The 27,276-nt window shown below is 49.4% G+C and overlaps 1 protein-coding gene across 1 annotated transcript in view; it reads right to left on the bottom strand.

The window, feature by feature from the left end:
• Positions 1-10,602: 10,602 nt before the first annotated feature.
• The window catches only part of LOC149450409 (uncharacterized), a 146,684-nt gene continuing 130,010 nt past the window's right edge, over positions 10,603-27,276 (bottom strand). The window contains exon 2 of the mRNA XM_089692089.1: positions 10,603-13,883. Coding sequence (XP_089548215.1) covers positions 12,296-13,720 — 1,425 coding nt within the window. The 5' untranslated portion in view covers positions 13,721-13,883 and the 3' untranslated portion in view covers positions 10,603-12,295. The remainder of the gene's footprint in view (positions 13,884-27,276) is intronic.

The following is a 27,276-nucleotide window of genomic DNA, read 5'->3' as shown; positions in this document are numbered from 1 at the left end:
AGTGCCCCACATCAGTGCCACCTACCATCAGTGCCCCACATCAGTGCCGCCTACCATCAGTGCCCCACATCAGTGCCGCCTACCATCAGTGCCCCACATCAGTGCTGCCCACCATCAGTGCCCCACATCAGTGCCGCTCACTATCAGTGCCCATCATCAGTACAGCCTACTTTTAGTGCCGACTACAATCAGTGCCCCACATCAGTGCCGCCCCCCATCAGTGCCGCCTACCATCGGTGTCGCCTACAATCAGTGCCCCACATCAGTGCCGCCTACCATTAGTGCCCCCCATCAGTGCCGCCCCCCATCAGTGCCGCCTACCTTCAGTGCCGCCTACAATCAGTGCCCCACATCAGTGCCACCTACCATCAGTGCCCCACATCGGTGCTGCCCACCATCAGTACAGCATACTTTTAGTGCCGCCCCACATCAGTGCCCCCCATCAGTGCCGCCTACCATCAGTGCCCCACATCAGTTCCGCCTACCATCAGTGCCCCACATCAGTGCCGCCTACCACCAGTGCCCCACATCAGTGCTGCCCACCATCAGTGCCCATCAGTACAGCCTACTTTCAGTGCCGCCCCCCATCAGTGCCCCCATCAGTGCCGCCTACCATCAGTGTCCCACATCAGTGCCTATCATCAGTACAGCCTACTTTCAGTGCCCCACATCAGTGCTGCCCACCATCAGTGCCCATCAGTACAGCCTACTTTCAGTGCCGCCTACCATCAGCGCCCATCATCAGAGCCCCCCCCATCAGTGCCCCCCATCAGTGCCGCCTACCATCAGTGCTGCCCACCATCAGTGCCCATCAGTACAGCCTACCATCAGTGCCCCACACCAGTTCTGCCTACCATCAGTGCCGCCTACCATCAGTGCCCCACATCAGTGCCGCCCACCATCAGTGCCCGTCATCAGTACAGCCTACTTTTAGTGCAGCCTATCATCAGTGCCCATCATCAGTGCCGCCTACCATTAGTGCCGCCCCACATCAGTGCCGCCTACCATCAGTGCCCCACATCAAGGCCGCCTACCATCAGTGCCCCACATCAGTGCCGCCTACCATCAGTGCTGCCCGCCATCAGTGCCCATCAGTACAGCCTACTTTCAGTGCCGCCTACCATCAGTGCCCATCATCAGAGCCCCCCCCCCCATCAGTGCCGCCTACCATCAGTGCCCCACATTGGTGCCGCCTACCATCAGTGCCCCACATTGGTGCCACCTACCATCAGTGCCCCACATCGGTGCCGCCTACCATCAGTGCCCCACATCAGTGCCGCCTACCATCAGTGCCTCCTACTATCAGTGGCGCCTACCATCAGCGCCCCACATCAATGCCGCCTACCATCAGTGCCCCACATCAGTGCCGCCTACCATCAGTGCCCCACATCAGTGCCGCCTACCATCAGTGCCCCACATCAGTGCCGCCTACCATCAGTGCCGCCCACCATCAGTGCCCACCATCAGTGCCCATCATCAGTACAGCCTACTTTTAGTGCCGCCTACCATCAGTGCCCCACATCAGTGCCGCCCCCCCATCAGTGCCGCCTACCATCGGTGCCGCCTACCATCAGTGCCGCCTACTATCAGTGCCGCCTACCATCAGTGCCGCCTACCATTAGTGCCCCCCATCAGTGCCGCCTACCATCAGTGCCCCACATCAGTGCCGCCTACAATCAGTGCCCATCAGTACAGCCTACTTTCAGTGCCGCCCCCCATCAGTGCCGCCTACCATCAGTGCCGCCTACCATCAGTGTCCCACATCAGTGCCTATCATCAGTAAAGCCTACTTTCAGTGCCCCACATCAGTGCCACCTACCATCAGTGCCCCACATCAGTGCCGCCTACCATCAGTGCCCCACATCAGTGCCGCCTACCATCAGTGCCCCACATCAGTGCCGCCTACCATCCGTGCCCATCATCAATGCCGCCCCACATCAGTGCTGCCCCACATCAGTGCCCCACATCAGTGCCGCCTACCATGAGTGCCGCCTACCATCAGTGCCCCACATCAGTGCCCCACATCAGTTCCGCCTACCATCAGTGCCGCCTACCATCAGTGCCCCACATCAGTGCCGCCCATCATCAGTGCCGCCCCACATCAGTGCCGCCTACCATCAGTGCCGCCCACCTTCAGTGCCCATCATCAGTACCGCCTACCATCAGTGCCGCCCCACATCAGTGCTGCATACCATCAGTGCCCCACATAAGTGCTGCCCACCATCAGTACAGCCTACTTTCAGTGCCGCCTACCATCAGTGCCCCACATCAGTTCCGCCTACCATCAGTGCCCCATATCAGTGCCGCCTACCATCAGTGCCCCACATCAGTGCCGCCTACCATTAGTGCCCCCCATCAGTGCCGCCCCTCATCTGTGCCCCACATCAGTGCCACCAACCATCAGTGCCCCACATCAGTGCCGCCTACCATCAGTGCCCCACATCAGTGCCACCTACCATCAGTGCCGCCTGCCATCAGTGCCCCACATCAGTGCTGCCCACCATCAGTGCCTATCATCAGTACAGCCTACTTTAAGTGCCGCCTACCATCAGTGCCCCACATCAGTGCCGCCTACCATCAGTGCCCCACATCAGTGCCACCTACCATCAGTGCCGCCTACCATCAGTACAGCCTACTTTCAGTGCCCCACATCAGTGCCGCCTACCATCAGTGCCACCTACCATCAGTGCCCCACATCAGTGCCCCACATCAGTGCCGTCTACCATCAGTGCCGCTTACCATCAGTGCCCATCATCAGAGCCCCCCCCCCCTATCAGTGCTGCCCACCATCAGTGCCCATCAGTACAGCCTACTTTCAGTGCCACCTACCATCAGTGCCCCACATCAGTGCCGCCTACCATCAGTGCCCATCATCAGAGTCCCCCCCATCAGTGCTGCCTACCATCAGTGCTGCCCACCATCAGTGCCCATCATCAGTACAGCCTACTTTCAGTGCCGCCTACCATCAGTGCCCCACATCGGTGCCGCCTACCATCAGTGCTGCCCACCATCAGTGCCCATCAGTACAGCCTACTTTCAGTGCTGCCTACCATCAGTGCCCCACATCAGTGCCACCTACCATCAGTGCCCCACATCAGTTCCGCCTACCATCAGTGCCCCACATCAGTGCCGCCTACCATCAGTGCCCCACATCAGTGCCCATCATCAATGCCGCCCCACATCAGTGCTGCCCCACATCAGTGCCGCCTACCATGAGTGCCGCCTACCATCAGTGCCCCACATCAGTGCCCCACATCAGTTCCGCCTACCATCAGTGCCCCACATCAGTGCCGCCCACCATCAGTGCCCATCATCAGTGCCGCCCTACCATCAGTGCCGCCCACCTTCAGTGCCCATCATCAGTACCGCCTACCATCAGTGCCGCCCCACATCAGTGCTGCATACCATCAGTGCCCCACATCAGTGCTGCCCACCATCAGTGCCCATCAGTACAGCCTACTTTCAGTGCCGCCTACCATCAGTGCCCCACATGAGTTCCGCCTACCATCAGTGCCCCATATCAGTGCCGCCTACCATCAGTGCCCCACATCAGTGCCGCCTACCATTAGTGCCCCCCATCAGTGCCGTCCCCCATCAGTGTCGCCCCTCATCTGTGCCCCACATCAGTGCCACCTACCATCAGTGCCCCACATCAGTGCCACCTACCATCAGTGCCAGCTGCCATCAGTGCCCCACATCAGTGCTGCCCACCATCAGTGCCTATCATCAGTACAGCCTACTTTAAGTGCCGCCTACCATCTGTGCCCCACATCAGTGCCGCCTACCATCAGTGCCCCACATCAGTGCCACCTACCATCAGTGCCGCCTACCATCAGTACAGCCTACTTTCAGTGCCGCCTACCATCAGTGCCACCTACCATCAGTGCCCCACATCAGTGCCCCACATCAGTGCCGTCTACCATCAGTGCCGCCTACCATCAGAACCCATCATCAGAGCCACCTACCATCAGTGCCCATCAGTACAGCCTACTTTCAGTGCCACCTACCATCAGTGCCCCACATCAGTGCCGCCTACCATCAGTGCCCATCATCAGAGTCCCCCCCATCAGTGCTGCCTACCATCAGTGCTGCCCACCATCAGTGCCCATCATCAGTACAGCCTACTTTCAGTGCTGCCTACCATCAGTGCCCCACATCAGTGCCGCCTACCATCAGTGCCCAACATCGGTGCCGCCTACCATCAGTGCCCAACATCGGTGCCGCCTACCATCAGTGCCCCACATCGGTGCCGCCTACCATCAGTGCCCCACATCAGTGCCACCCACCATCAGCGCCCATCATCAGTGCCGCCTACCATCAGTGCCCATCATCAGTGCCCAACATCGGTGCCGCCTACCATCAGTGCCCAACATCGGTGCCGCCTACCATCAGTGCCCCACATCGGTGCCGCCTACCATCAGTGCCCCACATCAGTGCCGCCTACCATCAGTGCCCATTATCAGTACAGCCTACTTTCAGTGCCGCCCACCATCAGTGCCCCACATCAGTGCCGCCTACCATCAGTGCCCCACATTGGTGCCGCCTACCATCAGTGCCCCACATCAGTGCCGCCCACAATCAGTGCCCATGATCAGTACAGCCTACTTTCAGTGCCGCCTACCATCAGTGCCCCACATCAGTGCCGCCCACCATCAGTGCCCGTCATCAGTACAGCCTACTTTTAGTGCAGACTATCATCAGTGCCCATCATCAGTGCCGCCTACCATTAGTGCCGCCCCACATCAGTGCCGCTTACCATCAGTGCCCCACATCAATGCCGCCTACCATCAGTGCCCCACATCAGTGCCGCCTACCATCAGTGCTGCCCGCCATCAGTGCCCATCAGTACAGCCTACTTTCAGTGCCGCCTATCATCAGCGCCCATCATCAGTGCCGCCTACCATCAGTGCCCATCATCAGTGCCGCCCCACATCAGTGCCGCCTACCATCAGTGCCCCACATCAGTGCCGCCTACCATCAGTGCCCCACATCGGTGCCGCCTACCATCAGTGCCCCACATCAGTGCCGCCTACCATCAGTGCCCCACATCAGTTCCGCCTACCATCAGTGCCCATCATCAGTGCCCCACATCAGTGCTGCCTACCATCGGTGCCGCCTACCATCGGTGCCCCACATCAGTGCCCTTTACCATCGGTGCCGCCTACCATCAGTGCCCCACATTAGTGCCGCCTACCATCAGTGCTCCACATCAGTGCCCCACATCGGTGCCGCCTACCATCAGTGCCCCACATCAGTGCCGCCTACCATCAGTGATGCCCACCATCAGTGCCCCACATCAGTGCCCATCATCAGTACAGCCTACTTTTAGTGCCGACTACCATCAGTGCCCCACATCAGTGCCGCCCCCCCATCAGTGCCACCTACCATCAGTGCCGCCTACCATCAGTGCCCCACATCAGTGCCGCCTACCATTAGTGCCCCCCATCAGTGCCGCCTACCATCAGTTCCGCCTACAATCAGTGCCCCACATCAGTGCCACCTACCATCAGTGCCCCACATCAGTGCCGCCTACCATCAGTGCCCATCATCAGTACAGCCTACTTTCAGTGCCGCCCACCATCAGTGCCGCCTACCATCAGTGCCCCACATTGGTGCCGCCTACCATCAGTGCCCCACATCAGTGCCGCCCACAATCAGTGCCCATCATCAGTACAGCCTACTTTCAGTGCCGCCTACCATCAGTGCCCCACATCGGTGCCGCCTACCATCAGTGCCCCAAATCGGTGCCGCCTACCATCAGTGCCCCACATCGGTGCCGCCTACCATCAGTGCCCCACATCGGTGCCGCCTACCATCAGTGCCCCACATCGGTGCCGCCTACCATCAGTGCCCCACATCAGTGCCGCCTACCATCAGTGCCGCCTACCATCAGTGCCCCACATCAGTGCCGCCTACCATCAGTGCCCCACATCTGTGCCGCCTACCATCAGTGCCCCACATCAGTGCCGCCTACCATCAGTACCCCACATCAGTGCTGCCCACCATCAGTGCCCCACATCAGTGCCGCCCACCATCAGTGCCCATCATCAGTACAGCCTACTTTTAGTGCCGACTACAATCAGTGCCCCACATCAGTGCCGCCTACCATCGGTGCTGCCTACAATCAGTGCCCCACATCAGTGCCGCCTACCATTAGTGCCCCCCATCAGTGCCGCCCCCCATCAGTGCCGCCTACCTTCAGTGCCGCCTACAATCAGTGCCCCACATCAGTGCCACCTACCATCAGTGCCCCACATCGGTGCTGCCCACCATCAGTACAGCCTACTTTTAGTGCCGCCCCACATCAGTGCCCCCCATCAGTGCCGCCTACCATCAGTGCCCCACATCAGTTCCGCCTACCATCAGTGCCCCACATCAGTGCCGCCTACCACCAGTGCCCCACATCAGTGCTGCCCACCATCAGTGCCCATCAGTACAGCCTACTTTCAGTGCCGCCCCGCATCAGTGCCCCCATCAGTGCCGCCTACCATCAGTGTCCCACATCAGTGCCTATCATCAGTACAGCCTACTTTCAGTGCCCCACATCAGTGCTGCCCACCATCAGTGCCCATCAGTACAGCCTACTTTCAGTGCCGCCTACCATCAGCGCCCATCATCAGAGCCCCCCCCCATCAGTGCCGCCTACCATCAGTGCTGCCCACCATCAGTGCCCATCAGTACAGCCTACCATCAGTGCCCCACACCAGTTCCGCCTACCATCAGTGCCGCCTACCATCAGTGCCCCACATCAGTGCCGCCCACCATCAGTGCCCGTCATCAGTACAGCCTGCTTTTAGTGCAGCCTATCATCAGTGCCCATCATCAGTGCCGCCTACCATTAGTGCCGCCCCACATCAGTGCCGCCTACCATCAGTGCCCCACATCAAGGCCGCCTACCATCAGTGCCCCACATCAGTGCCGCCTACCATCAGTGCTGCCCGCCATCAGTGCCCATCAGTACAGCCTACTTTCAGTGCCGCCTACCATCAGTGCCCATCATCAGTACAGCCTACTTTTAGTGCCGCCTATCATCAGCGCCCATCATCAGTGCCGCCTACCATCAGTGCCCATCATCAGTGCCGCCTACCATCAGTGCCCCACATTAGTGCCGCCTACCATCAGTGCCCCACATCAGTGCCCCACATCGGTGCCGCCTACCATCAGTGCCCCACATCGGTGCCGCCTACCATCAGTGCCCCACATCAGTGCCGCCTACCATCAGTGCCCCACATCAGTGCCGCCCACCATCAGTGCCCATCATCAATGCCGCCCCACATCAGTGCTGCCCAACATCAGTGCCCCACATCAGTGCCGCCTACCATGAGTGCCCCACATCAGTGCCCCACATCAGTTCCGCCTACCATCAGTGCCGCCTACCATCAGTGCCCCACATCAGTGCCCATCATCAGTGCCGCCCCACATCAGTGCCGCCTACCATCAGTGCCGCCCACCATCAGTGCCCATCATCAGTACCGCCTACCATCAGTGCCGCCCCACATCAGTGCTGCCCACCATCAGTGCCCATCAGTACAGCCTACCATCAGTGCCCCACACCAGTTCCGCCTACCATCAGTGCCGCCTACCATCAGTGCCCCACATCAGTGCCGCCCACCATCAGTGCCCGTCATCAGTACAGCCTACTTTTAGTGCAGCCTATCATCAGTGCCCATCATCAGTGCCGCCTACCATTAGTGCCGCCCCACATCAGTGCCGCCTACCATCAGTGCCCCACATCAATGCCGCCTACCATCAGTGCCCATCATCAGTACAGTCTACCATCAGTGCCCCACATCAGTGCCGCCTACCATCAGTGCTGCCCGCCATCAGTGCCCATCAGTACAGCCTACTTTCAGTGCCGCCTACCATCAGTGCCCATCATCAGTACAGCCTACTTTTAGTGCCGCCTATCATCAGCGCCCATCATCAGTGCCGCCTACCATCAGTGCCCATCATCAGTGCCGCCCCACATCAGTGCCGCCCCACATCAGTGCCGCCTACCATCAGTGCCGCCTACCATCAGTGCCCCACATCGGTGCCGCCTACCATCAGTGCCCCACATCAGTGCCGCCTACCATCAGTGCCCCACATCAGTGCTGCCCACCATCAGTGCCCATCAGTACAGCCTACTTTCAGTGCTGCCCCCCATCAGTGCCGCCTACCATCAGTGCCGCCTACCATCAGTGTCCCACATCAGTGCCTATCATCAGTACAGCCTACTTTCAGTGCCCCACATCAGTGCCACCTACCATCAGTGCCCCACATCAGTGCCGCCTACCATCAGTGTCCCACATCAGTGCCGCCTACCATCAGTGCCGCACATCAGTGCCGCCTACCATCAGTGCCCATCAGTACAGCCTACTTTCAGGGCCGCCTACCATCAGTGCCCCACATCAGTGCCCCACATCAGTGCCGCCTACCATCTGTGCCCCACATCAGTGCCGCCTACCATCAGTGCCGCACATCAGCGCTGCCCACCATCAGTGCCCATCAGTACAGCCTACTTTCAGGGCCGCCTACCATCAGTTCCCCACATCAGTGCCCCACATCAGTGCCGCCCACCATCAGTGCCCATCATCAGTGCCGCCCCACATCAGTGCCGCCTACCATCAGTGCCCCACATCAGTGCCCATCATTAGTACCGCCTACCATCAGTGCCGCCCCACATCAGTGCTGCATACCATCAGTGCCCCACATCAGTGCTGCCCACCATCAGTGCCCATCAGTACAGCCTACCTTCAGTGCCGCTTACCATCAGTGCCCATCATCAGTGCCGCCTACCATCAGTGCCTCACATCAGTTCCGCCTACCATCAGTGCCCCACATCAGTGCCGCCTACCATCAGTGCCCCACATCGGTGCCGCCTACCATCAGTGCCCCACATCAGTGCCGCCCACCATCAGTGCTCATCATCAGTACAGCCTACTTTCAGTGCTGCCTACCATCAGAGCCCATCATCAGAGCCGCCTACCATTAGTGCCCCACATCAGTGCCACCCACCATCAGTGCCCATCATCAGTACAGTCTACCATCAGTGCCCCACATCAGTGCCGCCTACCTTCAGTGCCCATCATCAGTACAGCCTACTTTCAGTGCCGCCTACCATCAGTGCCCACCATATGTGCCGCCCACCATCAGTGCCGCCTACCATTAGTGCCCCACATCAGTGCCGCCCACCATCAGTGCAGCCTACTTTCAGTGCCGTTTACCATCAGTGCTGCCCACCATCAGTGCCCATCATCAGTGCCCCACATCAGTGCCCATCATCAGTACAGCCTACCATCAGTGCCCAACATCAGTGCTGCCCACCATCAGTGCCCATCATCAGGGACATTGGAATACATGGAATCCGCCGTGCATGCATCTTTGATGCAGAAAAAAGCCCTCTGGATTGCATCTAGTGTGCATTAGCGCTTAGCTCTTTTATGACCAGGGCTTTTTATTTGCTTTTCAGCACTGCGCTACTTTTAACTGAAAATTATACGGTCATGCAACTTTACCAAAATGAGATTTATAGTATTATTTCACACACATAGAGCTTTGTTTAGGTGGTATTTGATCCCCACTGGGATGTTTATTTTTTGTGATATAAACTGAAAAAATATGAACCTTTTTTGGGGGGAAAAAAATGTATCTTCTGCTACAAAACATCCAATAAATAAATGTTCTTCAGAAATGTTGGGCAAAATGTATTCTGCTGCTTGTCTGTGGTAAGAAAATAACATCCAATCAGTGTGTAGTGATGGTTTGTATGAAAGGTATAACATCTACAGACTATGGGGGGTGTGTACATGTATGTGTGTGTACATGTATGTGTGTGTGTACATGTATGTGTGTGTGTGTGTACATGTATGTGTGTGTATGTACATGTATGTGTGTGTGTGTGTGTGTGTGTGTGTGTGTGTGTGTACATGTATGTGTGTGTGTACATGTATGTGTGTGTGTGTGTACATGTATGTGTGTGTGTGTGTGTGTGTGTGTGTGTGTGTGTGTGTACATGTATGTGTGTGTATGTACATGTATGTGTGTGTGTGTGTGTGTGTGTGTACATGTATGTGTGTGTGTGTGTGTACATATATGTGTGTGTGTACATGTTTGTGTGTGTACATGTTTGTGTGTACATGTATGTGTGTGTGTGTGTGTGTGTGTGTGTACATATATATGTGTGTGTGTGTGTACATGTATGTGTGTACATGTATGTGTGTGTGTGTGTGTGTGTACATATATGTATATGTGTGTGTGTGTACATGTATGTATTTGTGTGTGTGTGTATGTATATATATATATGTGTGTGTGTGTGTGTGTGTACATATGTGAGTGTATATATATGTGTGTATGTATGTGTGTTGGGGGGGTATATATATGTGTGTGTGTGTATATATGTGTGTTGGGGGGGTATATATATGTGTGTGTGTGTGTGTGTGTACATATGTGAGTGTATATATATGTGTATATATATGTGTGTATGTATGTATATATACAGTGGGTATCGAACGTTTGGGCACCCCAGCTAAAAATTTGTATTAATGTGCATAAAGAAGCCAAGGAAAGATGGAAAAATCTCCAAAAGGCATCAAATTACAGATTAGACATTCTTATAATATGTCAACAAAAGTTAGATTTTATTTCCATCATTTACACTTTCAAAATAACAGAAAACAAAAAAAGTTTGGGCACCCTGCAGAATTTATAGCATGCACTGCCCCCTTTGCCAAGCTGAGACCTGCCAGTGTCATGGATTGTTCTCAATCATCGTCTGGGAAGACCAGGTGATGTCAATCTCAAAGGTTTTAAATGCCCAGACTCATCTGACATTGCCCCAACAATCAGCACCATGGGTTCTTCTAAGCAGTTGTCTAGAAAACTGAAACTGAAAATAGTTGACGCTCACAAAGCTGGAGAAGGCTATAAGAAGATAGTGTCTTGGAAATTCGCTTTAACGAATTTCTCCTTACCGTGAGTACTCGCAGTTGGATGCGCAGAAATCCCCCATAAAGCTGTGCGAATCTCGCTTACCACGACTGCAGCCAAACTACACGATTCCTGCCCATCCAAATACTTTTAGCTTCTGTTGAAATGTGGGGGTGGAGCTCCGTTACCCAGGAATGATCACACGACACTCTAAGGCTGGTGTTGCAATTCACATAAGGGCCGGTTTCAGACTCAGCTCTCTGTTTTATTAAAAATACACACATGCCCCCCACATGAATAAAGTCAATCCCCTCCCACCGAACAATGCAATGGGGAGTGCCTATACACAGGATGTACATTCCAATTGGAGCATAGCCTTTCCTATTATCTATCACTGGTCCTCCCCCATGAGTCTTCTGAGGTCAGCAGACTTCCTCCCCTTCCCCCCCATGAGCCATCTGAGGTCATATTTCCTGTCCTACTAGCTTCTATTGGTATGTAAATCCTTTGTACAAGTATTCCCCAAGCTAAACACCAGTCTGTACCTGGATGGGCCCGATACGATCTTTATTAAAACACATCCATCCAAGATACAGTTCAGATTGGTAATGGGTTGTAAGATATGCATAAGCCTACACGTGGAGTTCACACCGCTTGGCGCCTTGCGTTATGAAGCCCATGTGGTACTATGCTGCTGATATGTGGATACAGGCCCACGGTCTACCGCCAGCGACATTCGCATCGAATGCCGTGGTGGTATACACGCCGGTCTATAAGCGCAGATCTGCCATCTCATCCATTACCAAGCCGAGTACTGTAATACATACATTGTACATGCGCATGGCCCAATTGCAGCCTTCAGAGCTTTAATTAAGCCACATGAGAGACATATGAATAACACGAATATATGACACATTTAAAGTTCGACCAACAATACAAAATTTCCATGACATTCCCTCCTGTTTTATCATATTCTCCTCGTGTCCCTTCTTGATCTTCTTCAGCTTGATGGGTGTAGTCTCAAAACCTCAAAGAGTTCCTGTAGTTGTCCCTGAGAATAAAGCTCCACGGGGTACCTGAAACAACAAGACCCGACGCAGACTCGACGCAAACAGGCTTGATTGAAGCGATGATCCTCAAGAGCGTTGGAACCTTCACTACAGGAAGGCTCTTGCAAAAACCACAAACAGACTTGTGGTATGAATAAGGCTTGTGATCCCACGGTGGTCTGGGGAGATCCAGCAGCAGATTCTCAAATTGCCCCTGCAGACGGGGCCACACAAGGCTGGTCTCGACCCAGACAGTTTTCCAAATCGCAGACACAAACCATGATGAGGCCTGAAGCTTGCTTGAAGGTCTTGGAGAATGTGGTCTTCAGAGAGATAAATTAGAGGGAAGCCAGGACGTAATCTGTAGAGAAGGTGGTTGGTTGGTGAGGTCTTCCTCCGATCAGTGGTTGGAGTGGGATCCCAGGAGCGGGCATGGAGATGTGGTCGTCTGCCCGAGCTTGGTTTACACGGTCGATGAGGCAACAGGAACATCTCACCGCGGCATATAAAAGGCAGATGAAAAAGAGAAGCATCAGGACATACACTCCCACTTCCTTCAACCAAGATCTGATGGAGAACAGGAAATCTCCCAATCCTCCCAAACCCTTGAACGGATTCCAACCCTCACTAGCTATAGCTCTAGCTTTTCCCTGTAGTTCACTAACTTTGTCCATATGGGCCTGGACCTTGTCATCGGTGTCTTCTATCCAAGTACAACAATCCTCTCCGATGAACTCACAGAACCCCCCTTTGGCGGCTAAAAGATAATCAAGGGCCATCTTCTCCTGAAGCACTAAAATTCCCATCTGCCGTTGTTCTTGGGCAATTTCTCTGACAGCCTCTACGGTCTCGTTAAACATACTATCCACAATGACAGAAAAATTGTTCAGGCGCTTCATAAGTTCTATTCCCCATCCTGTCCATGAGGGGAACCAAGCCCATGCCTGGTCGCCCTCAGAGAACAGCTCCCTGCGAACTCTCCCTGCCATCCTTACCTTCTTGTGGACCATCAACTCTTCATGATCCATCACTACATAGGATGCTGGGACTAGCTTTATGAGGGCACACGAACCTTTCGCGTTCTGGGGAAATGTTCTATAGGCTGCCGAACCACAAAGAAAATAGTATGGACCTGTCAGAGCAGAGCAGGAGGAGTTCCTCGTTCGGCCTCTGGCACTGAGCAACAGTTGCACAGACTGGGGGTTTGCTCCCTCAGTCTGCACATCACATCCGTCCTTCCAACACACGTGGTCTGGTCGGTCAGTGTTGTTACTCAGAAGGGAAGTCTGGTTAGTCAGATTGACAGTTATACCTCCCTCACAGGTGGTAGTCCCAACAAACTTGTTACCTGTGCCAAAGCTGATGTTAAAGCACACCTGAGGGCTGCCTAGCTGCCCAGTTACCCATAATGGACTGACGAGGGTCCTACAGGAGCTAGAGCTAATATTGGTGCTAAAACTGATGTTACCTGCTAAAAATGTGTCATTAAGTTCTACCGACAAATGTCTACGTGGGGGCTGACCAGGGGTCCCTTGCTTTTTCATGCCGACGCGGATGTCATATAGGGCATGAACAGCGGCCATTGCGGACATGTGATGACTGGGTGGGGGCTTAGAGCATACCCAACAGTTGGTTTTGTTGGCGGTTCTGGCTAAACGCAGGTGCATTTTAAATAAAAGGTTGGGGTATCTGCCGTCTTTTCCTCCGTTCACACACATGTAAGACATACAAACAAAAAGAAAAAGGAAAATGACACCCCTCATTCTCTGGTGTAGCTGAAAAGCTTCTTGCAGTGGCTTGCGTGCACCCAGTTGTCTCGTCCCTCGAGTTTGAGTGAGGTAGGTGTCGTCAGCTGGACTTGGTATGGTCCGGTGAACCGTGGCTCGAGTCCGGTTCTTTGATGTTTCTTTAGGACAACCCAATCACCTGGCTCAATAGAAAGAACACCAGTTATTGCATTTGGATCGGGGAGCGATTTGCGAACCCGATGGTGTATCTTCTGCAGCTCCCGTTGCAGAGATTGCACATAACCTGTAAGCTGTGAATGCAAAGATGACAACTGTTGAGGAAAGTACAACCCTGTTTTTGGGAGGTCCCCCAAACAACACCTCGTAGGGTGACAGCCCATGTGGTTGCTGAGGGGCATTCCGGATGGAATAGGGGGCAATGGGGAGACACTCAGGCCAAGGTTTTTGGGTATCGGCCATGATGTTGGAGATCCTGTTTTTAAGGATTCCGTTAAGACGTTCAACCTTACCGCTATTCTCGGGGTGATATGGGGTGTGTCGCCGCTGACTCCAGTTCCACCAAAGAAATGCAGTCGTGTCCTTTGGAAGAGAGGTTAATAGTGGACAAAGAAGACATGTTAGCCGAAGAGGTGTTAGTATTGTTAGTCGTGTTGCAAAATTCAGCACTGTCATTGCTGTCCTCCCCCCCCTTCTCATCTTCCGACACAGGAAGAAGAGAAGCTGGGTTAAGAATAGTGCATCGTTTGATAGTGAGGTTAGTAGGGGTTAGGAGGGCTTTCCCCTGAGAGGGGTACCTTGCCTTGGATGTCCTGTTTTCGCAGGACCGTTTTTGCTGCACCGGTGTCGGTGAGGCAAGGGAGGGGATATTTTAATTCCTCTAGAAAAAGATGGATCTGGGCCGACACCGATTTGTCAACTTCCTATGAGAATTCATAGGAGTTACTTACCATGGTGGTCATAGGGGCGGAGGACTCATCAGGAATGAACTGCCACCGACCTTTAGGTAATTGGGGACAGCTCCTCCTCATATGCCCCGTTTGGCGGCACTGGAAGCACCTGGGTGGGGGCCTATCCTTCCTGTGACCCAGATCCCTTGGTTTTTCGTGTGGGGTCTGGGACATAAGAACTTTGGCCTTGTCTTGTTTTCTTCTATCCATTTCCCTCTCTATTGCCGCAAGAGTGGAAAGGATAGCAGGGATAGACATCTCATTATATTCGGGTCGGGCCAGAACCAGCCTTTCCCGAATTTTAATATTGATGCCTTCCAAAAATTTGGCCCGCAACAGAATGTGCGTCGCCGTCACCTTTACCCCTTCAGTTGGAGCATCAGGTCCAACTTCCAGATCCGCATCCAGTGCCGTCTGCTTGAGACGGCGCCAGAAGCAGGCGCTTTCCTCATTAGGACCCTGGGTGAGCTTCATCATGTCCGTAGTAGAGGTAGCACCATACATTTCTGGAAGCTTTGCCTTTAGCTGTGTACAGAACTCTTTGCCCCCTGAAGTCATCTCCTCATGAGTGGTTATAGAGCACCCTGCAATCACTGTACTGGCCACTTCCATACCCACCTTTGCCCGCAGGATCTGAGCACAATCTGACCCGCTCATACCGTAGCTGAACTGGTTTTGTCCAAACATTCGAGCAAATCCTCTCGGATTGACTCGATAGTCCGGGAGCTCAGCCAGAATAGTGCGGATCTCTGCCGGGGTGAAGGGGACATGCCAAACTACCCGTTCCCCTAAAGTCCGTTCCCCCTGTGCATTGGGAGGACCTTCAAATTGCTGCACTCTGACTGGATAGGCCTCGGTCCGGGAAGAGTGCAAGGGCTGACCCAGCTTCATCGGTGGGCTTAGATTAACCACATCGCTTACTGCACCTTCAGGTTTGAGGTCCCTCAGATCAGGGTATAGCTGGGGGGCAGGGGTCTGATCAGTGGTTCGTAGCGCTTTGATGCAATCCGCCCTGTTTCTTAACCGGGTGTCTATTCCCCTTGATTCACAGATAGTCTGCAAATCGGTTGTTGAGTAGGCTTCATAGTTGGAAACAGAAGGAGCTGGGGTGAAGCAGGAAGAAGGGAGAGGTAGAGGTAGAGGCTGAGGCATAGATACAGAAGACACAGAAGGTACGTCAAGAGTGATGTCACTAACAGAAGAGACAGGTGCAGTTATACTTATCTCAGCCACTCTTGGTTGTTCGGGAACCCCAGCAGACCCTGATCCTGCCTGCCTTAGTAGAGTCAGCCCTGAAAGAGCTTCCTCCACCTCTGACACCGGATCCTCCTGTTTTATTCCCTCTGGAGGCCAGGTATACATCACCTGGTTCTTCCGGACAGACACCAGTTTATGTATGCCCTGCTTCCCTAATTGGATTGACCTGTGAAGCCATAGCTGTGCGATCTCTAGTTCTGACGCCTGCATCCGTGGTTCAAATTCAGAGATGAATTTTTCCCACCTCCATGCGTCAAATGTACCTTCCCGGGGAATTTCCCATCTGGTACCCTTCGACCATTTATTCCACCTTTTGAGGGGTTCTGTAGACTTCCCCCCCAAACTCACCTTCATCAGTTGTGCAGCTGTCCTTACCCTGAAGAGGGCTGGTTCCCCCTCTCTCTTCATGGACTGACTACTGCCCATCGTGACTAGTCACTGGTATATATCCCGCGTCCGGGTACCTGTTTACCCCCTGGAGCACTCGGTGGGATCCTACCGAGAGGCCTGATTCCACCACTTTCCCAGCACAGCGTAATTTATGTGATACTTATCGATCACCCGAAGCGCATCAAGTGGCGGTCAGACTGAGAGCACACCTCCCACTCCCACAGCGCAATTTATGTGATCCTGACCACCCGAAGTGTTTGTGGTAACCAGGCTAAGTGTTACTTCCCTGGACCGCCCACTCGCACAGCGTAATTTATGTGGTTCTCATCACCCACTGTGTTTGGCAGGCCACACCGCACAATGATGAAAGTGGCTTTTCTCTCCCTGCACACAGTAGCTAACACAAGTCAAAACAAAAAGAGGGGTTCTTGGATGTTACTTAGGGGTCACTGGTTGGCCGGAAACCTGCTAACTGACCTTTAGGAAATTTGTGTAAAGAAAAAAACTTTCCTAATACACACAGAAAAACCCCTTTTCAACCTGAAAAACCGTTTAAAAAAGGACAAAGTGGATCCTTATGAAAAACACGGGACATTTCGCAGTAAAACAATTACACGGAGGTAAACCGAAAAACTGCGCCAAAAGTAACCTTGTTGCTGACGCAAAAATCACTCCTATCAGCTCCGCTAAACGATCCACATTACACACGCAATCTTCGCTGCAACCACCTAGAACCGTTTACACAAAAAGTCTGCTGGACGCGAAACACGCAACGCAGCAGCTTTAAAACAAACCCGCTTTACAATAAGGAACTACTTTTAACAGGAAAAACACAAGAAAAACATAATCACTATACAAGAAATCTATGTGCAAAAACCCAGACTTCACCGCGCTCACTAAATGTGGAACACGTGAAGGGAAAACTCGCTTAACACACTTTAAATTGGCTGGCAATACGCAAATTTAAAGCTAAAAGCAAACAAATGAAACTGTAAAAAATTTGGATTAAAAACACAAAATGGGTCAAATGCATATAGAAAGCTGCATACACATTGCATAGAGAATACTGCACATGTGGTATTCAACAAAATGGCCACCAACAGGGAAAGCACATGGTAGCCAACAAATGGCCATCAAACAAAAGGAGTACATGTGGTTAGTCAAGAAAATGACCCCCCACAGGGAAGCACATGGTAACACTAGAATGACCCCCCACAGGGAAGCACATGGTAACACTAGAATGACCCCCCACAGGGAAGCACATGGTAACACTAGAATGGCCCCCCACAGAGGAGCACACGGCAGACTCTAGCCTCAAAATTGCCTCTAACCTCTTACATAAAAAAGACTTTTGGACAGAACATACACTGGACAATTACACAACAATATACAGCACACATACAACACAATTTGGCACGATCACAGAACAGACATAAAACACCAACATATCACACTAACATGCACATGTAACAGAAAGGATCCCCTGCTGCATGCTTGCTGGGAGCAGTAGTACCACAAAACATTGCACAGACTACATACACACAGAGATCTTACAGCAGTTAACAATTAACCTAAACCTTTCAGCACTGTAATAATTACCTCACGTGGAGGGGGGTAGAGCAATTACCACAGTACCTACAACCCGCAAATACTTACCTAACACTATGCAACAACTTTTACCCGCTAAAACATATACCCGTTTAATTTTTGGTTGGAAGATTTTTAAACTTGACCAAATCCAGCCAACCAAACCCACCCCTCTGCTGCTCTCCGCAGAGACAAACCCTTGTCTTTCACCCACAAATCAAGAGTTTAGGACAAAAATCTAGGTCCTTGCTAAGCGGTAATTCTTGTTAGCTAACCGAGAGCGAAATCAGCCACACGAACACGCAAAAAGCGATCCTCTTAATGGCAGAGAGACCTGAAATGTGCCGGCATACTTTTTGCTAGTTCATGATGGCTATTCCCCCCTCGTACTGGGTTAGATATGCAAGAATACGCGTTAGTATCCACCAGGCTCGCCAAACTGTCTTGGAAATTCGCTTTAACGAATTTCTCCTTACCGTGAGTACTCGCAGTTGGATGCGCAGAAATCCCCCATAAAGCTGTGCGAATCTCGCTTACCACGACTGCAGCTAAACTACATGATTCCTGCCCATCCAAATACTTTTAGCTTCTGTTGAAATGTGGGGGTGGAGCTCCGTTACCCTAGAATGATCAAACGACACTCTAAGGCTAGTGTTGCAATTCACATAAGGGCCGGTTTCAGACTCAGCTCTCTGTTTTATTAAAAATACACACATGCCCCCCACATGAATAAAGTCAATCCCCTCCCACCGAACAATGCAATGGGGAGTGCCTATACACAGGATGTACATTCCAATTGGAGCATAGCCTTTCCTATTATCTATCACTGGTCCTCCCCCATGAGCCTTCTGAGGTCAGCAAACTTCCTCCCCTTCCCTCCCCATGAGCCTTCTGAGGTCATATTTCCTGTCCTACTAGCTTCTATTGGTATGTAAATTCTTTGTACAAGCATTCCCTAAAAATATCAGTCTGTACCTGGATGGGCCCGATACGATCTTTATTAAAACACATCCATCCAAGATACAGTTCAGATTGGTAATGGGTTGTAAGATATGCATAAGCCTACACGTGGAGTTCACACCGCTTGGCGCCTTGCGTTATGAAGCCCATGTGGTACTATGCTGCTGATATGTGGATACAGGCCCACGGTCTACTGACAGCAGCATTCGCATCGAATGCCGTGGTGGTATACACGCCGGTCTATAAGCGCAGATCTGCCATCTCATCCATTACCAAGCTGAGTACTGTAATACATACATTGTACATGCGCATGGCCCAATTGCAGCCTTCAGAGCTTTAATTAAGCCACACGAGAGAAATATGAATAACACGAATATATGACACATTTAAAGTTCGACCAACAATACAAAATTTCCATGACACTATATGGGAGGGGCGCTAACACTATCGGAAGTCACCAGTGACAGTAATACAGTGATCAGTAAAAATCTGTTCACTGTAATCAATGACACTGGTGACAGGGCAGTGAAGGGGTTAACTGGGGGGGGTCGATCAAGGGGTTAAATGGAATTACTGTTGTACTGGCGGGCAAACTGGCGCTATCTGGGAGGGGCGCTAACACTATTGGAAGTCGCCAGCGACACTGATACAGTGATCAGTAAAAATCGGTTCACTGATCAGTGACACTGGTGACAGGGCAGTGAAGGGGTTAACTGGGGGGGGGGGATTAAGGGGTTAAACGGGATTACTGGTGGGCAAACTGGTGCTATCTGGGAGGGGTTAACTGGGGGGGGCGATCAGGGGGTAAATGTGACCTAGGTGTGTTCTAACTGTAAATGTGTAGTGTTTTACTCACTTTTACTGTTTCTTCTCTGTCTGGAACGGAATGTGTCCAGGCAGAGAAGAATGACATCATATCCTGTCCTGTGTAAACTTCAACACAGGACAGGATAGGACAGGGACCGATCATTTGATTTCAGCCAGACATCACTGGCTGAAATCTAATGATTGATCCCTCCGGGATCAAATGGTGTCACCCGCGGGTCGGCGGGAGCGCGCGCACCCCCTGCCGGCGAAAATGTCGGGAGCGCGGAACCAGTTTTAAAACGTGGTTTTGCGCCTGAGTTCCGCCCTGCACACGTATATATGCAGTGGCAGGGCGGCAAGCGGTTAATCACCACTTGGGTTTTTATTTTTTGCTAAATTAACAAAAAAAGACAGAAAATTTTGAAAAAAAAACCCACGTTTTTCTTTGTTTCTGTTATAAAAGTTTGCAAATAAATTATTGTTCTTCATAAATTTAGGCCAAGATGTATTCTGCTACATGTCTTTGGTGAAAATAACCCAAATTAGAATGTATTTTTTAGTTTGTAGGAAAGTTATAGAGTTCGCAAACTATGGGATAGATCTGAAAATTGATCAATCCTGAAGTACTGACGGCCAATCTAATATCTTGAGGTCCCAGAATGTCAGAACAGTACAGATATCCCCAAATGACCCCTTTTTGCAGAGTAGACAGTCTGACGTACTTCATAAGAGGCATGGCAAGTTTTTTGAAGTTGTATTTTTTTTGTCATCATTTTTAGGAAAATGAAAAAATGCAAAAAATAATTTTCACAATTCGTCAGCGTCATCATATTACTGGCATGGCGGTGATCAGGGACACTGACTGGTGACAGTATGAAAAAATATATATATACATTTTTCTTAAATTTGTTTTTAATTTTTTTATTATTTTTAATTTTTTATTAAATTGTTTTTTGGTTTTTCTATGATTTTTTTTTTCATATTTCACTATGTCCAAAATAGTACAATGTTACCATAGTAACATTGTACTACTTTGGGGAAGTGATCAGTATTTTTTTTTTTTTTACTCAATTTGCTTATAGCAAAGAATTACTTTACTATAAGCAAGCATTTACCTGAATGACATCGATTCATTCAGGTTTTTTTTTTTGTTGTGCTTAGCTGTGATTTGGCCACAGCTAATCACATGACATGTGCATGTGATCTCTGGGACCATTCACAGCTAGACACTAGTATACAATGGATGGAATGAATGTAGCCATCCAATGTATACCACTGTTATGTGACCTGCTGTGATTGGTCACAGCAAGTCACATGGTACCGGCAACGGGGGCCGGTACTCAGATCTGTCATAGGCCGTGTCCGAGGTACACTGCCGGTGACAGATCGCGCCGCTGCGATCTAGTGCGTTTTCCCTGCCGCCATTCGGCTGTTGGCCAGGAGGGAAGTGGTTAACCTCTTCAGCCCCAGCCACTGCATATGTACGTTTGCAGGGCGGCACGGCTGCGCAAAACCACGTTTTAAAATGTAGTTTTGCAAAACAGGTAGGGGGCGCGCGTCCGCCCTACCTGTCCCGCGGGTGTCAGCAGCGGGTCTCCGCCGCCGGGTCACGGCCGATCATTACCGGCCGTTTCCCCGCGATTCGCGGTGATCGCTGATAGAGAGCAGGGCTGCATTGTTTATACACAGCCCTGATATCTGTCAGTTCCCTGACAGCTCGTGACAAGCTGAAGAAGGAGAGAAGAGTTTCTCTCTCTCGATCAGCCTGTCCCTGTCCAGCACACACCCCTGCCCCCTAGTAAAACACTCCCTTCACACAGTAAACCCTAAAAATGTTAACCCCTTCCTCCCCAGTGCCATGAGTACAGTGTCAGTGGGGTTTTTTTTCACTGATCACTGTATTGGTGTCACTGGGGATGTCGCTGATCGCCGCCATTACGAGTATAAAACAAATTAAAAATCCCAGTATCTTCCCGCCATTTGTAAACGCTATAACTTTCATGTAAACCAATTAATTTACACATATTGGGATTTTTTTTTAGCAGAGACATGTCGCAGAATGCATTTTGGATGGAATTTGTGACTAAATTTGATTTTTTAATTTTTTTTACTGGACATGTTTTATAGCAAAAAGTCCAAAATATTGTTTTTTTTTCTCAAAATTGTCAGCCTTTTTTTTTAAAGCGCAAAAAATTAAAAACGCACAGGCGATCAAATACCACCGAAAGAAAGCTCAATTTGTGGAAAAAAAATGATGTAAATTTAATTTGGGTGCAGTGTTGCATGACTGCGCAATTGTAAGTTAAAGTAACGCAGCGCCGTAACACAAACCTCTTCTGTAACCGCTTCCTGACCACCATACAGCAGAAATACTGCCACAGGGCGGCATGGGTACGCAATATCACGTATATATATATATACACGTGATTTGCACTCCCGTGGTTTTCACACCCCTCCCAGATAGCGTCAGATTGCCCGTCAGTACACCAGTCATCACATTTAAACCCTTGTTGGAGTACGCTCATGTACAATAAACCTCCATTGCTAGTATAGTGTCTGAACGGGTCAATATCTTTGATCAGGTCAGCACTATACCAGCGTTCACATTAGTAAAGCGTCCCCAAAAACGCAGCGTTAGCGGGATCAGCCCCGGCACCTGTCAACACCTGCATTTAGCCCCTACGCTTACCCCCCCTTCTCCCCCAGCAAGTGCAGTGTCAGTAGGTCACTGTTACTTGATACATTGCACACAAAACCGCAGTGTTGGCAGAATCAGGCCTGATCTCTGTTAGCACTTGTCGGTAAATTTTGATGACTCTCACATGCAGCAGAGTGCCAGTACTAGTGCCGCGCTACCTTTTGGTGAACTGACGAGTACCAGCGGTCTAGTACATCCTGGTCTTTCACATACCTCCTTGATTTTTGGAGCTGTTTTTCACGGAATATCTGTATGCGTTGATTGTGGATCAAAGCAGTTTATATGCACAACAATTTATTGCCGCCAACCCAAATTCAAACCTTGCCAGACCATTCGCAAGGAAACTCATTACGGTTTTCAAATTTACATTTTTTTTGGGCCTAACCCTCAACATGGGCATTACTAAAAGAAATGAATTGCGGTTGTATTGGTCCGCAGACCCGATTCATCATATGCCGTGTTCTCTGCTGCCATGGCCAGGCATAGATATGAGAGTATAATGTGTTTTATGCATTTCAGCGACAATACACTCTGTCATCCTCGGCGTGACCCTGAATTTGACCGGCTCCACAAAATTCAGCCCCTCGCAAATCACCTTAACCTAAAATTTGCAGATGTCTATACTCCCCAGCAAAACATCTGCGTTGATGAGTCCCTCATTAATTTTTCTGGCCGCCTTGCATTCAAACGATTTCTCCCAGCAAGCGTGCCAGATATGGGGTCAAGATGTAGAAGACCTGTAAGAGGACAACAGGCTATACTTATACGTTTCGGATTTACGAGGGAAAAGATAGTCACGTGGAGCCCGCCCGGATGCCCAGATTACATGGGGAGCAGTGACAAGATAGTTTGGGACTTGGTGTCATCATTTCTCCATATGGGGTACCACTTATACGTGGACAATTTTTATTCAAGGGTGCCACTATTTAGACATTTATTCAATCTTGGAACTGGCACTTGTGGCAAAGTGTGACCTAATGTGTGCCCACCATTAGAAGTGGGTGGAAGCAGGGCGGTATATTCTAATGGTGGGCATACTACTCACTTTTTTTCTGGCAGAGAGTTCTTCTAATTTTTTCATTCATTCCACAGGCTGCATACAAAAAAAAACATAGCGTATATAACCAACAAGGACCAGCGATGTACTAGTAAATCACTGGATTTGAATGGTTATACCAGGATGATGCCTACAGCTGCAGACATCATCCTGGTGTTGTTTTTTTCAGCCGGGGATCGGCTTTCATGTAAAAGCAATCCTAGTGGCTAATTAGCTGCAAGATTGCTTTTACAAGCAGCGGGAGATGATGCCCCCTCCCCCGCTGCCTTCCACGGCCTTCTTGGGCAGTCCCGTGCCATCGGGGGAACCTGAGAATGCAGCCGGTGTTTCTGCCAGCTGACCATAGAGCTGATTGGAGACCAGAATGGTGCCAATCATCTCTATAGTCTAAGAATTCAGAAGCTCCGAGCATTTCATCACTTCAGTTTCGCAGGATATAAACAGCGCCATTTGTAAATTGGGAAAGCATCTGATCACACCGATTTTGGTTTGATTAGATAATGTAAGGGCAGAGGAGATATCTAGAGTCTGATAGACCCCATATTTCTCAAAAAAGAATATATGACAATGCCCATTGAAGTTATAGGGGTTATTTGCATTCCCTGTTAAAACATTAAAAGTGATTAAAAAAAAAAATAATTAAAGGTACAATGTAAAAATAATAAAAAAAAAATCAAAATAACTAAAAAAAAAAAAATAGTCCCTCCCATGCGTGCACACCTGTGTGCACAAGCCTTGACCCTGTGCCGTTATGTAAACAGCGGTTGCACCATGCATGTGAGGTATTGCCGTGAACGTCAGATCAAGGGCAGTAATTCTAACACTAGACCTCCTCTGTAAATCTAAAATGGTAGCTTTTAAAGGCTTTTAAAGCTCTGCCTATGGATATTAAAAATGTTTGCAGTTTGTTGCCATTGCACGGGGCATGCGCAGTTTTAAAGCATATCATGTTTGGTATCTATTTACTTGGCATACCATCATCTTTTATAATTTACCAAATAATTGGCCAATATATTGTGTTTTTATGCATTAAAAGTAAAAAAAGTGTATTTTTTAAAACAAAATTGCTTTTGAAAAATTGCTGCGCGAGTACTATGTGCCATAAAAAATTGTAGTACCCACCATTTTATTCACTAGGGTGTCTGCTTTAAAAAAATACATAATGTTTGGGGGGTTTAAATTAATTTTCTAGCAAAAAATACACATTTTTTTTATGTGAACAAAAGTGTCAGAAAAGGCTTGGTCTTTTCTGACAGGGGAAGTGAAATGAAGAAGTTACGCACCTTCAGGCTTTCAAAGTGCTCATTGGATTTCAGGCTCCTGTATGTGGCTAGGCTCCCAAAAAGTGTCACACGTGTGGTATCCTCATACTGGGTAGAAGTAGCAGAATGTATTTTGGGGTGTAATTCCACATATACCCATGGCTTGTGCAAGAAATAAATCATTTAAATGACAATTTTGTGTAAAAAAAAACAAAAAAACAAAAATGTTTTTGTCATTTTTCAGAAACTTGTGGAAAAAAAATAAATCTTCCATGGACACAATGGCCCTGATTCACTAAGATGTGAGTGTAATAGCAGAGACTGACCATTCAGGCAGACTCCGGTCAATCAATCAGTCGTCTGACCAGCGTCTAGCAAGCTCATTGACGAGCTTCTATTGACTACTTTGCTATCACTGGCACATTTTTAGGTGCAATACCGGATATGTTCGCTAGATGGCGCACAAGCGCGGGCTTTATTGACATTGGCGTTCTTATGATGGCAAAAGAATTCTTAGAATGTAATAAATAGTATACCTGTATTAGAATTTTCTATTTTCTTCTATTTCTTTTCTTGCTGTGTCTCCAAAATGATCAGGAAACTAATGCATTTACTAATGAATGTCATACATTCTGTACTCAAATGTTAAACATTTTCACACTTATATCTCAAATAATTTATATACTTCTAATTTCCCAATATAATTATATATCTTCATTCTCTTTAATCACGTAACTATTCTATGGTAAAGACAAGTGCAGCGCTATAAATGCATGTGATCAATAATGAACGCATGTAAAAACCAAAAAGTGCAAAGAATTGCAACAATGATGTAATATTGTAAATGGTGCTAAAATAAGTTCATAGAATCATTCCTGAATAATGGAATGTCCTTCGTGTGAGAGTACCAACTCAGAGAGTGCCTATGAATGGCACGTGTGGTCTCTCCGTGACGGACAGTAGTGCATGAACTCGTGAAAGGTAAACCACCCTTGGGACTGGTCTACACTCACCAGAACAAAAGTATTAATGTGCATGGGTTATACACATCACACATCTGGGGGTGCAGCGGTATGCTGGCAGTTATGGGTTAGTCATCCAGCTCCATCCATCCATCCATCCATCCATCAGGGTGGGTGCCCAAATGGTCCTGGGGAGGAATTAGCTCAGCCACAGGAGCCAGAAAGGTGCTCAATAGTGTAGTACACTGTCACAGGGGTGGATGACCTTTCACGAGTTCATGCACTACTGTTCGTGGTTATATTTATCTTGTGTAATACCATTTTACTAGTCTATATCAGCGACCAGCTCGCTCTATCATTTTTAAACAATGTAACTATTCTACATTATAGCTCAAACTGTCTCCCACAGTGGTTTAGTGGTTAGAGCTCAGAACTTACAGCACTTGGCTCATGGGTTCTAATCCCAGTCATGGCTACATCCTAAAAAATGGAGATCAATTTTCTGGGTTGTGTCAGTGCCAGGAATATTGATCAAACAATTATGATTTTGCCTAATGACTAGAAAGTGGATGAATGTACTCTTCTGCCAATTAGGAAATGTGCAAGTTTCATGTCGTGTATATTTCATTGTAACATTTTTCTCTTTTAAATCTGTCTCCTTATACAACTTGACCCCCTCCCCCACCCCATCATCACCTGTCCCATATGCAAATCTATGGATCACCGCCCCACTCTTTAACTATCTATTTACTGATCAAGTGAATGTGCCTCATTTTCTATCAGCTACAGCTCAGATCTCACATTATTATACAATTGCTGATTGTATCTCACCACTAGTCTGATTGAATTCACAATTCCTGGTCAGTCCTGTTCCCTGACCTCTAATAACCTTTAGGGCCAGTTCACACTACATGTGTTTCAGTTGCTTTTTCGGCATCACAAACGCACAGAAAGAAGGTTATATGGTTGTCAATGTCATAGTTCACATCAGCGCTTGCATTTTCAGTGCATTGCAGGTGCTGTAAACAAAGTTGACCACGCTGCATTGTTTCTGCACAGAACTGTACTGGAACACATTGAAACGTCCTTGAATGTACTAAAACGCACATGTCCCTAACTACATTGAATACAAAGAAAATAGAAAAAAATAAGTGGAAGGGATATAAAAATGCAATGTAAACATGTCCAAAACGCATTCAAAATGTACTGGAACACACTAAACATGCATGCCAAAAGGGCATGAAAAAAACCCATCAGGAACACATCTAGACTGTTTCTATAGTGTGAACCAGCCCTTAGGACTTGTTCACACCATTGGTGGTGCAGAAACGCATGCAAGAACACACATTTTCCAGCACAGCAAAGAAATGCAATGCCCTATGTAGATGTGCGCAGGTACCATGATGAAAACGTTGTTGCACCTACACACGTCTATTAAAAACAGCCCCATTCACAGCCACAAATACGCATGGCACCACACTACTGTGCGGTTAGGTGCGACACACTTGGAAAATAACATAAAAATAAGCCAACATGGCTAAAACATATCTTGAAAATATGGGGACTCTGATATCCGGCGACAGTCCGTTCACGAACGAGAAGCAATTCTGCACCCCTAAAACCAACATAGAGGAAAGGGATGGT

The sequence above is a fragment of the Staurois parvus genome, unplaced genomic scaffold, assembly GCF_062004578.1.
Source record: "Staurois parvus isolate SC_StPar_1 unplaced genomic scaffold, SC_StPar_1.0 ptg000575l, whole genome shotgun sequence".
Lineage (NCBI taxonomy): Eukaryota > Metazoa > Chordata > Amphibia > Anura > Ranidae > Staurois > Staurois parvus.
This window is presented reverse-complemented; position numbering and strand designations above follow the sequence as displayed.